Raw genomic sequence first — 16,406 nt, 5'->3', positions numbered from 1 at the left:
TATCTTTTCCCTTCTCCTTGCTGTTGCTGCTACTGGGGGTGGGGGTGGGGGGGTCCAGGTACCATGCACTTGTTTGTAATGCTCTGGCTCAATGGGCCACACACTTGGTGCTTTGTAAAATTCATTTACTTTTTAAAATTTAGTCACCATGAATTACAAAGTTACTCCCGTTTAGGTATCAGGCATACAATGTTCCCACTCCAAACACCAATCCCTTCACCAGTGTCCACTTTCTGCCACTCCTTACCAGGTTCCCTTCCGCCCCTCTATAACAGGCACTTTTTAAAACTGAATGTTTGGCTCTGTGGTGTACGGAACTGTTTCGGATAGGGTTTCACTTTATTACCTTCCAGCTCCCCTTTCTCCTCCCAGTGACCACTTCTATGGTAATCTTCTCTTTTCTGTCTATTCTCACAGCCCCAGGGCAGGCTTCCTATTGAAGATAGTTCTCACGGGTATTTGTTTTTCCTGTACTTTCTTTATATCTTGCATCTAAGAGAAATTATTTTATGTGGGTCTCTCTCCCTCCAACCTCACTTAGCATAATAATCTCTAGAACATCCATGTAGCAACAAATTGTACAAATCTGTTATAGGCGAGTAGTACTCCACTGCATAGATACTTAGCTATCTGCCTTTGGGCACTGGGCTGTTCCCAGCTTTGGGCTAGTATGAATACTGTTGCAATGAACACAGTACTGCAGATGTCCTTTCTTCATTGTGCTTTCGGGCCCTTGTGGTATATTCTAAGGAGTAAAATTACTGGGTCATATTGAAGCTATACTAGTTTTTTGAGGTGTTTGCAAAATGGCTGGACTAGTCAACATTCCCAACAGTACAATGGGTCCTTTTTACTTTGGTCTGTGCCAGCACTGCTCACATAGGTTTTAATGAGTGCCAATCTCTCTGGTGTGAGATGATATATTGCAGTGCTGCTTTGTTTTGCATGTCCCTGATAACAATTTAGAGCACTTTTTCATATGGCTTTTGGCCATTTGTATGCTTTGAGAAAATTTTTATCTCTTTTCCCCCTTTTCTGACAGGGTTTCACTTCTTTTTTTGAATTTTTTTTTTGTAAAGTTCTACCCAATGCTTTATCTCTCTTGGATACTAGCCCTTTATTAGATGAGTGGTAGGCAAATACTTTTTCCCAGTGTGCGGGCTCTATTTGTATTTTGGGTCTCACTTCCTCTGAAAAGCAGTTCTTTAATGTAGTCCATTTATTTATCTTTGCTTCTGTTTGCTTGTCCATTAGCATTGACTCTTTAAAGGGGACTCTAGCTTCAATGGGCTGGAGCGATAGCACAGTGGGTAGGGCATTTGCCTTGCACGCGGCCAACCTGGCCTCAATTCCTCTGACCCCTCGGAGAGCCTGGCAAGCTGAGAGTGTCTCTCCCACGCAGCAAAGTCTGGCAAGCTACCTGTGACATATTTGATATGCCAAACACAGTAACAAGTCTCACACTGGAGACATTACTGAGCCCACTCCAGCAAATCGAAGAACAACGGGAGGACCATGCTAGCGTCAATTATCGAGAATTCCGCCTTTGTTTTCTTCAATATAACATGGATTCAGGTCTGATATTAAGATCCTTCATCATTTTGATTTGATTTTTGTGCATGATGTTGGAAAAGGATCTGAGTTCGTTTCAACCAGTTTTCCTAACATCATGTACTTCCTTGCTCCACTTCATTTTTTTTTTTTTGCTCCTTTATTGAAGATTAACTGTCCATACACCTGAGAGTCTGTCTCTAGACTTATAGTTCCATTCCAATGATCTATTCCACGGATCTGAGTTTGTCCTCATTCTAGTACCATACTGTTTTAATCACTACCTCTTTGTGGTACAGTTTGAAGCTGGGGAAAGTGATGCCTCCCATCCTTTTATGTTTAAGCAATCCTAAAGCAACCTTTAGGGTGGCTTTTGTTATTGGGGGGTGGTTATCATTCCATATGAGTTTCAGAAGTGTTTGATCTATTTCTCTGAAGAACATGCTCAGTGTTATTCCAAGAATTGCACTGAATCTGTGTGCTGCTGTGGGAGTATTGCCATTCTGATTGGGTTAATTCTCCCAATCCATGAGCAGGTGATATGTTTCCTGTTGGTGCCAACCAGATCATGAAGATGAGTCGTTGGATGCTACCCTGCAAGCAGGAAGCAGAACCAGGACCCCACATTGCACTAAGTGGGCTAGCCTAAGCTTGAGCATCTGATTGGTACAGAAAAGGCAAAACTAACCCTCTGTGGCCAGCAAATTCCTGCAGCACAAAGAAGCTGCTTCCCCTTCTCACATATTTCAGACCTAGCTAAACTTTATTTTTTTTAATTTTTTTTTTAGGGTCATGATTCAGTCTTGACTTTATTTTTTCCAGTGTAATCTTGGGTCGGTCATTTAACTTCTCTGAACTTCGTATGAAAAAACCCTGATTTCACCGGATTGTGAAGGAGATGGCATGAATAGCACAATAAGCACATGATGAACATATCTTTAACTATCTAGAGCATTTGCATTTCGTTGGTTAGCTAAACTTTAGATGTAAACATCCTCTCCTATTTATCACAGACCCCAGGTGTGAGGAGGTCAGGGTGTAATTGACAATGTTTTCAGGTATGAAACATCAGGTGAGAAACATGTGACCTATGTAACTGACAATGTTTTTCTTCCTATACTTGATCATGTTTTCCATAGCTCTGGCTCTGTTCTTCCCACACTGCTGAATTTCATTGGTGATTCTTCCTATGCTCTTGAATTTCACTGGACAGTGATTATGATAAACCAGCAAATAGAAAGAGGCTGAAAAGACTGCTCTTGGTCGCAAGATCTGAACGAGTCTGTGATCCTCCGTGAACCATAATTTTTTTTTTTGCATTCCTTATATCATTGTGCCTCAGACCGCTTAACTGAATGATATTTGTGCAAGTTTCTATTTCTTCACGGTCTCTTATTTTTTTTAGTAATTTATTGTAGTTTTCTTCATAGCAGTCTTTACCTCTTCCGTTGATTCGTAATTACCTGATTTTCTGAGGCACAATTGTGACTGGAGTTTTTATAAATTTATCTCTCCTGTTGCATTATTTGCTGTATAGAAACGCCATGGATTTTTGCGTGTTGATTTTGTACCCTGCCACTTTATTATTTTAAAAGGCTTTCTGTAGTCTCTTTAGGGCTTTTTAAGTATAGTATCATGTCATCTACAAAAAGAGCGAGGATTTCCAAGGCTATGGTGAATAGTAGAGGAGAGCAAGAGTGAGAATTCTGTCCTATGCCTGATCTTACAGAAAATTTTTGTTTTTTACCACTGCGTACAATGTTAGCTGTGGGCTTATGGTAAATTGTTTCAACTATGCTGAGGAAAGTTTCAACTCCCCATTTTGAGAGTTTTTATTATGAATGGTGCTGGATCTTGTCAAATGCTTTCTTTAATTCTATTGATACAATCACATGATTTTTATTATTCCTTCAACTGATATGGTGAATTATGTTGCCTTGTATATGTTAAACCATTCTTGCATCTCCACAATGAATCTCAGTTGATCATGGTGTTTTTTTTTTTGATGTGTTGTTAGATTTGATTTTCTATTATTTTCTTGAAGATCTCTGCACCTGTGTTCGTCAGGAATATAGGTCTTCCCTTTATTAAGGTATTTCTGTCTGTTTTTGGTATCAGGGTAAAGTCTGTCTCCTAAAAAATGTTTAGGAGGATAGGTGTTTCTTTAGAAAAAAAATTAAGTTATTAAGTCTCCCTCCTTTCTAACTTAACCAAGAATACCTTTGACATTCTTGAACCTGTCCTTTTACTGATCAAAATATTCCTTAAGGGCAGATACATTAAACAAAAGCAAACATTATTTTTCAAAGTAGCATATCAGACCGCTACATAACTACTTGTTCAGAGAGTCATTTTTTAAAATCACCTGAATTAACCTAATATCTGATGGAGAGGGGAAAAGTTCAAGAAGTGTCACAGCTCTACAATGGCTAAGCAACAGAGGAAAAAATGTGGCTTTTATACTTCCAGATATTAAAATTCAGAAACACATTGGAATAATAGTAGGGAAGACGCTTTTCACTTTACTAGTCTTTGAAGGGGCTGCAGAGATACTATAGGGATACGGCACTTGCCTTGCAAACAGTCGGCTTGGGTTTGATTCCCCACCACTGCATATGGCCCCCCAGCACTGCCAGGAATGACCACAGATCACAGAGCAGGAGTAGGCCCTGGGCACAGCAGGGTGTGACCCAAAAGCAAAAAAAAAAAAAACAAAACAAAAAGGAACCAGTCTTTGATAGTTTCATATAGATATTGCTATCTCGTAAAAATGTTATTCCAATAAAGGAGACTTTCAGGGGAAGGAGACTGGGATTTATTTCCAATCACTGTATCACTGTCATCCTGTTGTTCGTCCATTTACTCTCGCAGGTGCCAGTAATGTCTCTATTTGTCCCAGCCCCAAGATTTTAGCAGCCTCCTCTTAACTCATCTTTCCCAATGATTGGAGGCTCTTTCAGGTTCAGGGGAATGAGACCTGTTACAGCTACTGGTTTTGACATATGGAATATGCCCCGGGGAGCTTGCCAGGCTCTGCCCATGCGGGCAGGTTACTCTCGGTAGCTTGCTGGGCTCTCCGAGAGGCCTATTTCTCTCTGATTTGTTGCCTACTGTATGAACTCCCATCAAACACAGTGTGGTAATAATGGAAAATGGGTAAGAAGTGTCTTATGATCTGTCGTGTGGCCGCGAAGTGTGTGAGGCTCGACCCGAGCATCCAGAAAAGGCCTGGAGCGTGGTGGTGGTTGGGTAGTGGAGGTTGGCTGCTGAGGCTGGGTCCCTTGGGGCAGGGAGGGCTCTCGCCCACCCCCCTCTGGGGTGCCCTGAGTGAAAACAGCCTGGTGCTGAGTCCTTATTTCCAATATTAAGGTAATTCTTAAGTAGAATTTATCTTGCTAGTTTTATTATTATTTTGGTTTGGAGGCCATACCTAAGTCTGTTCTCAAGGGCCACACCTGGAGATGCTCAGTGGACCACATACTGTGACAATATTCAAACCATGGTCCTGCCACGGTCATATACAAGGCAAGTGCCTTAGCTTTTGTACTACCTCTCTGGCTCCTTCGACATACTTTGTAAGTACAAAATAATACACAGAGTTGCAATATATAGTGTGTCCAATTATTATCTTTTGTATGTTGTATTTATCAGTTATATGTAAATCAATATTTATAGAGCATTATAAACAAAATCAAGATTTTGTTCCAATTTCATTACTACTTCTTTTCCAGGACACTATATTTCTTTCAGTCATATATCCTTAGTTCTTATTTATCTGTCATTCAATGAACCCTATTTTATTACTTATATCTGTATCTTATGTCTGGCAGATTTCTCCAATCTAAAGATTTTATAATTTCATTGTGTATGTCATTGTTTCCTGACCCATTTTTTCTTTTTAAGCAAGATAACAAATACAACGTCAGTATTATCGATTTCTTGAAGTAGAAAAAAGAGCAAGGGAGCTGGGAACATGGCTCACTAATAGGAAACATGTCTTGTAGGTACAGAGCTCTGGGTTGATCCCCAGCACCTCTTCTCTCCCCTCAAAAAGAACTAAAAATAATTATCAGATTTTGATTAGCCTACAAAAGGAATGGCTGAATACATCCGTATTTATGGTCAATCTAATATTGTCAGACTGGACAATTATACCACTGCTATCATGAATATAGAATTTTGAACAAATTTGCATATTTGTGGCATTTCCCCTGTGTGGGGGAGGTGGCTGGGCCATTCTTGGAAGTGCTCAGGGATGATTCTTTAAGTACCTGGAGGACCATATGTGGTAGCCAGGGCTGAACACGGATAGGATGCTGTGTGAGATAAGTGCTTCACCTACCTCACAGGTGTTTCTCTGGATTTTCCCTATTTTTAAATTTACCTATTGTCCCTCTTATAAAATTGATAAATTGATTTGCAAATTACCGAACTTCAGAGATAGCTTAACACATTTTTATGTATATATGATTTACCATATCTACCACCAAAATCCCAGAAACAAAATTTTAGTTCCTTTCCAATTTGATCTTTTGCTGTTGACTCACTGATGGCAAGGTGGGCAGGGTCAAGGGGTGGCACACCTGGCAGAGCTCAGAGCTTACTCCTGGCTCTGTGCTCATGGATTACTTCTGGCAAGGTCAGCAGACCATGTGGGGTGCGAGGATTAAACACAGGTCAGAAACATATACAATTGCCCTCCCTGCTGTACTACTACTGCTCTGATCCCTGTTGTTGACTCATTTTTATTTATGTTTATAATTCTGTAGTGCTATTTATCACTTTTCTCAAGGTTTGAAGTTTTTTGCTTTTACTGTAGGCAACTTTGTTTTAACATTTCTTATAGTATAGAGGTAACTTCCTTAGTTTTGGTTTACCCAGGAAAGCCTTTATCTTTTGAGTGATAATTTTTTTAGGGCAGAGTATTCTAGAAGGGAAGTTTTTATCTTTTAGAACTGTGGATGTATCTTTCCACTTGCTTAGAAATCTGATTAACTTGAATAGCATGCCTTTGGATGCTACTCCCCCTAAACCCACAGCTTTTGATAAGATTTTATGGTTGACTTTTGATATCATGATATGCCTTCATGCACCTTTTTACATTTAGAAATTTGTGTATATACTCAGTTTCCTACTTAGATTTAGGGAGGTTTTAGCTATTATTGCCTTGAACAGGTACTTTGTTTTAATCTCTCTGCACTTCTTGTGACCATCCATTATCCTTATATCTGGTAGATTTCTCCAATTTAAAGTTCTCTCTTCTCTCTTCTCTCTCTCTCCTCTCTCCTCCGTCCCTCTCTGTCTCTGTCTCTCCCTCCCTCCCTCCTCTTTCCCTATAAGCAAGGAAATGAACATGTATATGGTAACCCTTGGAATACCCATATCAATAAATATTTCTGCATGGGACTATTAGTCTCTATGCTAAAGATGAATATTGTATCTCAAATTCCAACTCATTTCCACATGGATCATTCTTATCTGTAAGCTCCCACTTCAACAGCGAGAAACCTGGCTCCCTGGCTCCTGTCACTGCCCATTTACTTACATAACTGCCCAAACCCAGCATACAGATGGAGTGATATAAAAATTATTGGCCTGTCCCTCAAACAATTTCACCAACTACAGACAGTGCTTATGTGCGATTATTTCATCATTAGCCTCACAGACCCCAGCCCTCTCCTAGGGACTTAGGTCAGCCTTCCCCCACGCCCTCATCAGTAATGCTTCATACATTTTTAATATGATTCTTTTCTCATAGTTCACATTCCATCGGGGGTCTTCTGGCCTCTTAAATGGTCATTTTATCTCTATATCATTATACAAAATAACATTTTATATTTGTCTAAAGGATAGATAATGGAGAGAAGGGACAAAGTCACTCGTGGAACATAAAATTAAAGTATCAATTTAGCAATTTTAAATTTTAATCTCCATACACTCAAAAATAGAAATTTATTGAATTTGTCTATTTTTAAAATGCAGTAAAATCTTTATGAACAGAAAAGAGCATGGCAAAAATGCAAAGAAATGTTGCTACCTTTCACAATTTACACATAGAGTAGTCTGGGAAATTCTAATAACTTTATCAATTTTTCTACTTGTAAAATCAAAATTAAAAAAAGCTTTCATCCAGTGGCATGAATGATAATATAGCAGGTAAGGCTGTATTATTATTCATGCCTCACTCATAGACAAGACAGGTCTGATCCCTGGCACCCCGTATGGCTAGGAGTAAGCTCTGAGACCCATGGGGCATAGCCCCAAACAACAATAACTACAAAAACTGAAAAGGTTTTCATCCAATTTATGATAGGTATGCCAAGATTACTGTCACTTAGGGGTGAATATAACAAGTGTGGGTTTAAAATATAGCTTTTCTATATTGGATGACATAAGCTTTACCCATTTATAGTTATCACACAGTTGATAACTATTTTTCTTTTACATCTTTTTTCTTTTCACAAAATTATGTTCACAAAACCTTTCTAACCATGATTATTGCTATTTGCTCTTTTTTTTAATAAATATTTCTCACTAGCAATCTGGGATTCTTAGGCACTTTAGAGTCATTAAAATATTCAGTTACCAGTATATACCTATATTTATTCTTAAATATCCTGGGAAGCTTAAGAAGATTTTATTCAGGGAAGACTACCTTGAAGTAATAAATTTCCCCTAAAAAAGATAAAAAGGAGAAAAAACATTTTTTAAAATTTCCTTTTGTGTCAATAATTTTTTCTTACCCATTACTCTAGTTCAAAACTGAAATACCTTAGGGTAAAAAAAAGTAACAATTTTCAGTCACAGACAGTATTTTATTTTTTAACGAGAGAGAGAGAGTGTAAAAAAGCATCAAACCCAGGATCTCACACATCTGAGAAATACCACTAAGCTACATCATCAGTAGTCAGACACAGTATTTTGTTAAATCTTATTGAAATCTCTATTTCTAATAATTTTATAAAATTTTGAATATAGAATAAGAACACCTGTTTCTTTCCCTCAAGACCTCCTACGACTACTCCATATATTATTCCATAAGTAAATCACCACACTTTCATTCCCAAGTACATTTGCACGAATCCTGTACTTTCTCAAAGGCTGTCTCTAGACTCAAGCAGAGATACAATAGGAAGGTAACTCATTTTTGAGCAGGGTGGAAACTGGAGTAAGCTAGAGACCAGAAATAGGATTATTAGAAATTTTTTTTAAAAATGCTTTAAATAAAAATAAAAAACTTATTTGAAGGGTGGGCTGGAGAGGAAATTTACTGAAACCATTGCCTACATTAAGGGAGTCCAGCACTATCTAAAACCAGATCAACATTCCTCTAGTCATATTGTAATAATTATTATACTGACTTGTAATCACTAGTGTAAAGAAATAAAACAAAAATAAATTCTGAACAAGTACTGTAGGAAGGTCAAGAAGGAAAAAACGAAGGGCTACCTAAATATATTCCTCAAAATCGATGACTGATCAATTCCTTCTCCCCACACTGTAAACAAAGGGTCTCCCTGGCATCAAATACCAAGAATCACAACCAAGAAACGCAAATGAAAAGTCTCAGCAAGCGTGACTGTCACGTTTGTCAAAAACAGATCTTTCTAGACCTTTGGGGACTCTGTTCACATTCTATGACAGCTGACAAAGCCCAGGGAAACAGGACTGCCAAGAGGCATGCACGGTAAGAAAGGCACAACGCAGGGCCTGCTTTATTTGGAAGCACTTGCAGCCCAATTTGCAGTAGTATATTCCTTCCCATGGGGAATATGAAGGAGCTCTCAGAAAGTCTTCACTCAAAGACACCGATGCTTCCCTTCTACAGCACTGAAAGCCATCAGCAGAGCTCTCACCAGGATCACTCCCTGTGATGGTCAGAGGCAGGGATTCAAATCCAGAGCTCCCATATTCAAAGCATGGACTTCAGTCTGTTTGACCATCTATTACCTGTATAGTTCTTAAAAAATCAGGGCCATTCCCAGAATTGCTAGTGGACCACCAGGCCATACCCAGTCTCAGGATTTAATCATTAGGTCGCCTTCTCAATCTCCAAAATTAGAAACAGTCTTAAAAAGGTAATCTTTCAACATGAAGTAATCCTAATAGTTCAGCATTTCTGGGAGTCTACTTTCTTCACAGCACTAAATATCATAAGTTGCCTGATGGACCTATCTAGGCCACCTGGGAGGAGTGCCCTTAAGTGACTGGTCTCCTGTGTTAAAGGATCCCTCCAAAACTCCCAGTGCAGGAGTTGAATGGAGAGGGGGATGGAGACGGCCAGAATAACCTACCTGCCACTCTGATCTGAGGCCCACATCACTGACTGCCCATGGGGCTTGGTGCTGTACTGTATCCTTACGGCATGAGGGAAGTCGGTGGCTGTCTGAGCCCCTGTCTTCCTGATCTGTAAACTCCAAGCATCAGTGTCAAACAGGAGTTCCCCACAGCCAGGAGCCTGGCTGCAGCGAGCAAAATAGTCTAACTGCTCCCTCCAATGAGCTGCAGGCAGGGTCACAAGTTCATGCACAATCTGATTCCTAAATTCCTTGGAATCAATCGGGAACTTGTGAGAACTTATCAATTTTTCAATGCCTGGCACAGCAGCAACATCCACCTCCTCAACCTTTAACACAGATAAATCACAGCAGTCCAACAGTAGCAAAAAATCTTCACTCCCATGATTCCCTCTGTCACAACAGTGCTTTGGGCTAGAAGTCCCAGAAGTCTGTTCCTGGTTGTCATGGTTACCATCTTTATCAGAAGTATCTTTTTCACCCCTACCAGAGAATACAAAATCATTACATTCGGTTTCAGATAAGAGGGTCCTTGTATTTGTCACAGGAATAGGAGAAGGCTCAGGCTTCTTAAATTTGAAGGCTTCTTCTGACTCTGATGGGAAGATTCCCACACTGGAACCACTATGCTTCTTGAATCTGTTTTCTGATTCAAAGAAAAGCACTATGGTGCCCGCAATGAGTTGTCTTTCAAAATCTACATCTAAATCAAGTACATAGTGCTTCACAAGTATGTCACTGGTGTTGGCCATGAGAGGCAGGTCATCTCGGGAGGGGTCCAGCTTCATGTCCATAATGTGGTTGATGGCTGAAGAGCTTTGTTAGAATCTCAGAAGGGGCTTCTTATCTGCCTTAATCTTCCAGAATCATAAATGGCTGAGGATGACAAGATATCTGATGTCACATTTTATGGTTCCACAACCTTAAGGCCTCTAGAAAAGAAGAAAAATAAAATTAGACAAAATCCCAAATAAGATCTTAGCTATACATTCCTACACCCTTTTTCTGACTCCTTAAATATCTGTCAGCGTGGCAGAAGCTCATGGCTAGAAGGCAGACAAATCTTTTTGAGTGACACTGAAGAAAGCTGCATTATACGTTTCTAAAAATATTTCCGTTTCCATTGGAATGAAAGGGCCTCCACAAAGCCAAAAGAATTTTGTTCTAACTAGAACAGTTATTGTTTTGGAAAAAAAGCGATTGTTATGTAAAAAGGCAAGTGTGCATCCCTGTGCCTCTTGTTTTAAGATACATTAAATCTATTATTTCTAATTTTGTGCACCAAAAGATAAGTGACTGTTTCTCTGCTGTGATTTTAAGTAACAAATGTGAATAAAGTCTAAATGGCCTCATACATTTTATTCTTTGATAACAATAATTTAATACATACAATGTAACTCCAGGGATTAATGTACTTTTCACATTAGGACTGCTCTCATAGCAGCACTTCCAGTAAATTACAGGAAAATGAGCCAATTTACCAGGAGTGCATTCTAAGTATTCCTTTGAGATTGTTCACAGAGATTTTTCAAATTTATAGTTAAATACTCAAGGTATATCATTACATCTTAATAGCTGAAAACCCATTAACATTCCGGATAATAGCTTTCTTGTGGCAAACAAAAGTCTTCTCATTTGAAGTGAAAAAAAAAAAAAAGCATGTAAATACCTATAAAAGGAAGAAGAGAAATAAAATGCAAAAACAGATGTTGTAATAAAATGCCAAATTCTTCATTAAAGCTCAGAATCACTATGTATTCCTACTTTATAATACTTCAACCAAAATAAAATTATTTAAAATTATTTTTGCCCCAAGTGGACCTAATTTCATTCAGCATATGCCTTATTATATCATAATATATTTAGTATGTTTTATTATATTTATTTTTAAATTTGCCAAGATTTTTATTTTTAAACTATACTTTTACTATTACATCATTAATTATTATAGTATTTTTAATTTAAAAGTAGATTATACTAAAAGTGAAAAAGAAAAGGTGGGTAGAAAAAAAATTTTTTCTTTGGTTTTTGGCCCACACCTGGAAGTGTCTGGGTTTACTACTGACTTTGGATTCAGGTCATTCTTGGTAATACCGACAATGTAACAAAGGTTGGTGGCATGCAAGACAAGTGCATAAACACTGATACGATCTCTGCAGTCCCAGTAGATATATTTCTTAATCTCTAAATATTAGGGTGGTGGTCGGGGGGGAGGGGTTGTTTGTTCACCACAGCTGGCAGTTCTCAGGGCTCACTTGTGACTCTGCGACTGCATTCTGGGATCACTTCTGGCAGTGCTCAGGGGACCATATGGGGAAAAACCCGGTCAGGCACATCCAAGAGAAGTTCCCTACCCACCATACTATCTCTCCACCCCCACCCCCCCACCGCCCGAGGCATTTTTAAAGTCCAATTCAATTACTTGACTTTTCAAGCAAATTGAAGTTTTACTCAATTTATCTCTTTTCCTACTTCTGTTCTGACTCTACCAACTAGATTCTTATTTCACTTATTGCTAGAATATCATTCCATTCCATTTTCATTTACTCTTTCTCCACAGGCTCATCCACCTCTCACCTGACCGAAAGCCTGACTTGCTACAGCCTTGTGAAGTACTGGCTTAAAGACCATGCCCCGTTCACATACTCATCTCCAGCTGAAAGCCTCCTTCCTCTGCCTTGCTCCCCAAACATGATTTGGACTATGCCTCCCTGTGTCTGAGACCCTGCCAACTCCCAGACTCTCATCTCTAACATTCACTTGCAAAATTCTGATCTTCATCCATACTAATTCAGGTACCAATGTCTCCAGGAAACCTTTCCTTCTCCCTGTTCCCCAATATATACCTTACTTTTAAGTGTATTAGGAACTGAGAGAAAGCAGGGCGGCAAAGAAAGGAGGTAAAGTAGGGAGATAAAGTAATCTGAGATTATTTTATGGACAACATATCTTCATATGTTGTCAATTAGCAAAAAGGAATAGTCCAGGCTATTCTGTTTTTGGCATGAGTGTCTGAATATGCCCTGTGGTATACAATAAACTTCATTAATATGCATGTAATAAGCTAGAAGGATGTTAAAATTCTGTCCTGTAGATGCTAGAATGCATTATTTTTTTTGGCTGGACTCTAATAACCAAAGCTGTCAAGGCACAAGGAGAGGTGCTCCAGGATCATTTCCTGTGATGGTCAGAAGACCATTCAGAGGCAGGGATTCAAATCCAGGGCTCCTATATTCAAAGCATGGACTTCAGTCTGTTATACCATTTTTATATTTCTTAAAAAATCAGGACCACTCTCAGTATTGCTAGTGGACCACTAGGCCATACCCAGTGGGGCTTTGATATTGGCTGAACTCTTTAAAAAGTTTAACTAAAAACAGAAACAAAACCCTTAATACACAGAGACAAGAGGAAAATCTGAATCAACAAAGACAGAGTTAATGTAGTGACTCTATACTATGCTATTTGAAGAACAATTTAGCATTTTTAAAAATACATATATGACCATTTGTTGTCCAACTTTAGCAGATTTCCTTAAAATTTATAAGAATAAAATTGGGGCTGGGGCGATAGGACAGCAGGTAGGGCATTTGCCTTGCACATAGCTGACCTAGGTTCAATTCCCAGCATCCCACATGGTGCCCTGAGCACCAGCAACAGTAATTCCTGAGTGAAAAGCCAAGATTAACCCCTGAGAATCACAGGGTACCCAAAAAGCAAATAAATAAATAAATAAATAAATAAATTCTATAGAGCAGTTTTCACCACTTTGCCCCAGGTGGCAGAAAATGAGCCCCACAGAGCCTTCCCCATCAAAGCAAGCTTCCATGATAGCTGACCGCTGTCAAGAGCTATCCTTTGGTCTTCAGCATATTCTTAAACACACTCAAATAGAGACATGTCTTGTGTTTTCCATCTTTCTATTTTCCAATTCTATGCCTGCTATCTTAATTCTCTGATGATTATTTGTCCTCTGTACTGAGATGATTTTTGAAATTCTGAAACTCCATCATATCCCCAAGTATTTAAATATCTGGAGTTCATCAAAACTACCACCATCTCCTGTTTTATCCCTCTAACCAAAATTGATTCCTTCCCTCCCGAATCCCTGGTTTTGAGGGTCCAAGAAAGGCAAATGAATAGTAATCATTTCGTCTATCCCAATTCTGAACATAGAAAATTAAAATGAGGATATCTTGATTTATTTTCTATGTTTCTATCTTATTTTCTATGTTCAGAATTCGAATGATACCAAAGTGAAGACTGAAAGATAACCTTTATTATTGATGAAGGATAAATTGAAGAACAGTGTGAGAATCAAAAGTACCTGAAAACCCAATTCCAAAGTTAGGCATAGAGTCACAAAGGCTATGCTAGATCAGGTTCAAGTTCCCAAAATAGAAGGTACTATCCCCAAATGAGAATTAAGGCCTAGAGGAATAAGATTATTGAGTAAAGCACAGCCAGCTTCTGCTTCTCCTATATTTACCAAAATAAGTCACTCCATTTCCCCTAGGGTAGAAGTGAAGTTGTTTTGGTTTGGGTTTGGGGATTGTTGTGTCGTTTATTTTAAGGTTTTTGGGGAGCCACACCCAGCAGTGCTCAAGACTTAGCCATAGTGTGGCACTCAGGGATGACTCCTGGTGGGGCGCAGGGAAATACACAGAAACAAAACCCAGGTTGGCCAAGTGCAAGCTAAGCGTGGGTAGAAGTAAAGTGATGAGTAGTTTTTAAGAAATTCCACTGTCCCTGGTATACCCCCCTTTCCCACCCTCCCCCCGCCTCCATGGCAGACAATATACCCCATACTCTCTCTACTTTCGGGCATTATGGTTTGCAATACAGACCCTGAGAGGTTATCATGTTTGGTCCTTTATCTACTTTCTGCACACATCTCCCATCCCGACCAGTTCCTCAAGCCATAATTTTCTTAGTGATCCCTTCTCTATTCCAGCTGCCTTCTCCCCTTTGCTCATGAGGCAAGCTTCCAGCTATGGAGCAATCTTCCTGTCCCATATATCTATTATCCGTCCCATGTATCTACTATCCTGAGGTGTCAGCTTCATGTAACCCAAACATGGAAGCTTGTAACTATCTCATGGTGATTCAATAGAATTCAAAAAAAAAGAAAGAAAGAAAGAAAGAAAGAAAGAGAAAAGAAAAGAAGAGGAAAGAAAAGAAAAGAAAAGAAAAGAAAAGAAAAGAAAAAAGAAATTCCACTTTCTCATAAGAAGGGTCAGGCTCCGGGAATACCAAACACTAGGTGGCAGCATTGGTATAATGTCCACAGGATTAAATAAATGAGGAATTGGCCCAGTAAACCTGAAACAGGCCACTCTTAGCAGTAGATTCATAGCAACATAGACTGGTACAAACAAAAGTGGGGAGCATACTTGGCTACCCAGGCCTGCAAAAATCAAAACTTCATCCTTAGTACACACTAACACCAGACATAATTCTCCTGCGCTGTCACTGTCCTCCTATTTTATGTTCATCTATTTGCTCGAGCGGGTCCAGCAATATTGTGAGATTTGTTACTGTGTTTGGCATATTGAATACATCACGGGTAGCTTGCCAGGCTTTGCCGTGCGAGCGAGATACTCTCGGTAGCTTACTGGGCTCTCCGAGAGGGGCGGCGGAATCGAACTCGGGCGATCGTGTTGGCCGTGTGTAAGGTAAATGCCCTAAACAAAAACAAGATGAAGAAAAACAAAAGTAACAGATTCAAGAAAAACTGAGAAAACAAATGATGAGCTCAAGAGAGGCTACATTATAAGAAGAAAGAATGGGAAAAAAAGCATTGGTGGAAAAATTTTAATAAGAACTTCCTCTATGAATGGTCTATCTTAGACCCCATGTCAAGGAGTTCAAAGATGGTAATAAATAAATAAACAAAACAGAAAAACACAAATGCACATTACAAATAAATAGCAAAAGTCAAAGATAGTCCTAAGAACAAATCTCTTGTGTTCTCTCTCTCTCTCTCTCTTCCCCCACCCACCCATATCTCTCTCGTGTGTGTGTGTGTGTGTGTGTGTGTGTGTGTGTGTGTGTGTGTTGGGGAGGTGAAGTCGGAGCGGGGGGAGGGGGGGTCGCGCTTCTGTGTGTGTAAAGGGACCCCTGTAAAACTGACAGCAAATCTATCAAATGAAATCCTACAGACCAGAAGAGAATGATATGAAATGACCAACACGTTGAACAAAACACACACCCAAATAAGAGCATTCTATCTGGCTAGCCTAATCACTCAAATTTCAATGAGAAACACAAAGCTTCCATCATGAAAACAGTTAAAGGAGTTCATGTCCACTAAACTTTAAGATGCACTAAATGGTCTTTTACAAAAGACTAAGAAACTCTATCTGAAAATAAAGAATACCATAACTCAAAATGTTAGAAAGGAGAGCAGCTGAACCCCCTCCACCGTCATGTAAATTATTCTTTACTGGCCTTGTTCCAGAGAATCATATATAAATCTCGAAAGAAATCAACTAGCAGCAAAAACTTCTTGGCCATCTGTACCTGGCTGAGATACCTGGGCACTCTCCGAGGAGGGTG

At 39.3% G+C, this 16,406-nt stretch overlaps 1 protein-coding gene across 5 annotated transcripts in view; it reads right to left on the bottom strand.

The window, feature by feature from the left end:
- The window catches only part of AOPEP (aminopeptidase O (putative)), a 384,314-nt gene that overhangs the window by 320,678 nt on the left and 47,230 nt on the right, over positions 1-16,406 (bottom strand). For all 5 annotated transcript variants that reach the window (XM_056127530.1, XM_056127531.1, XM_056127532.1 and 2 more), the window contains exon 2: positions 9,846-10,780. In XM_056127530.1, the coding sequence (XP_055983505.1) occupies positions 9,846-10,642 (797 nt within the window). In that variant the 5' untranslated portion in view covers positions 10,643-10,780. The remainder of the gene's footprint in view (positions 1-9,845; positions 10,781-16,406) is intronic.

Source organism: Sorex fumeus, unplaced genomic scaffold (genome assembly GCF_029834395.1).
Source record: "Sorex fumeus unplaced genomic scaffold, SorFum_2.1 ptg000063l, whole genome shotgun sequence".
NCBI classification, from domain to species: Eukaryota; Metazoa; Chordata; class Mammalia; order Eulipotyphla; family Soricidae; genus Sorex; species Sorex fumeus.
Note: the sequence above shows the minus strand (reverse complement) of the source record. Positions and strands in the feature narration are given on the sequence as shown.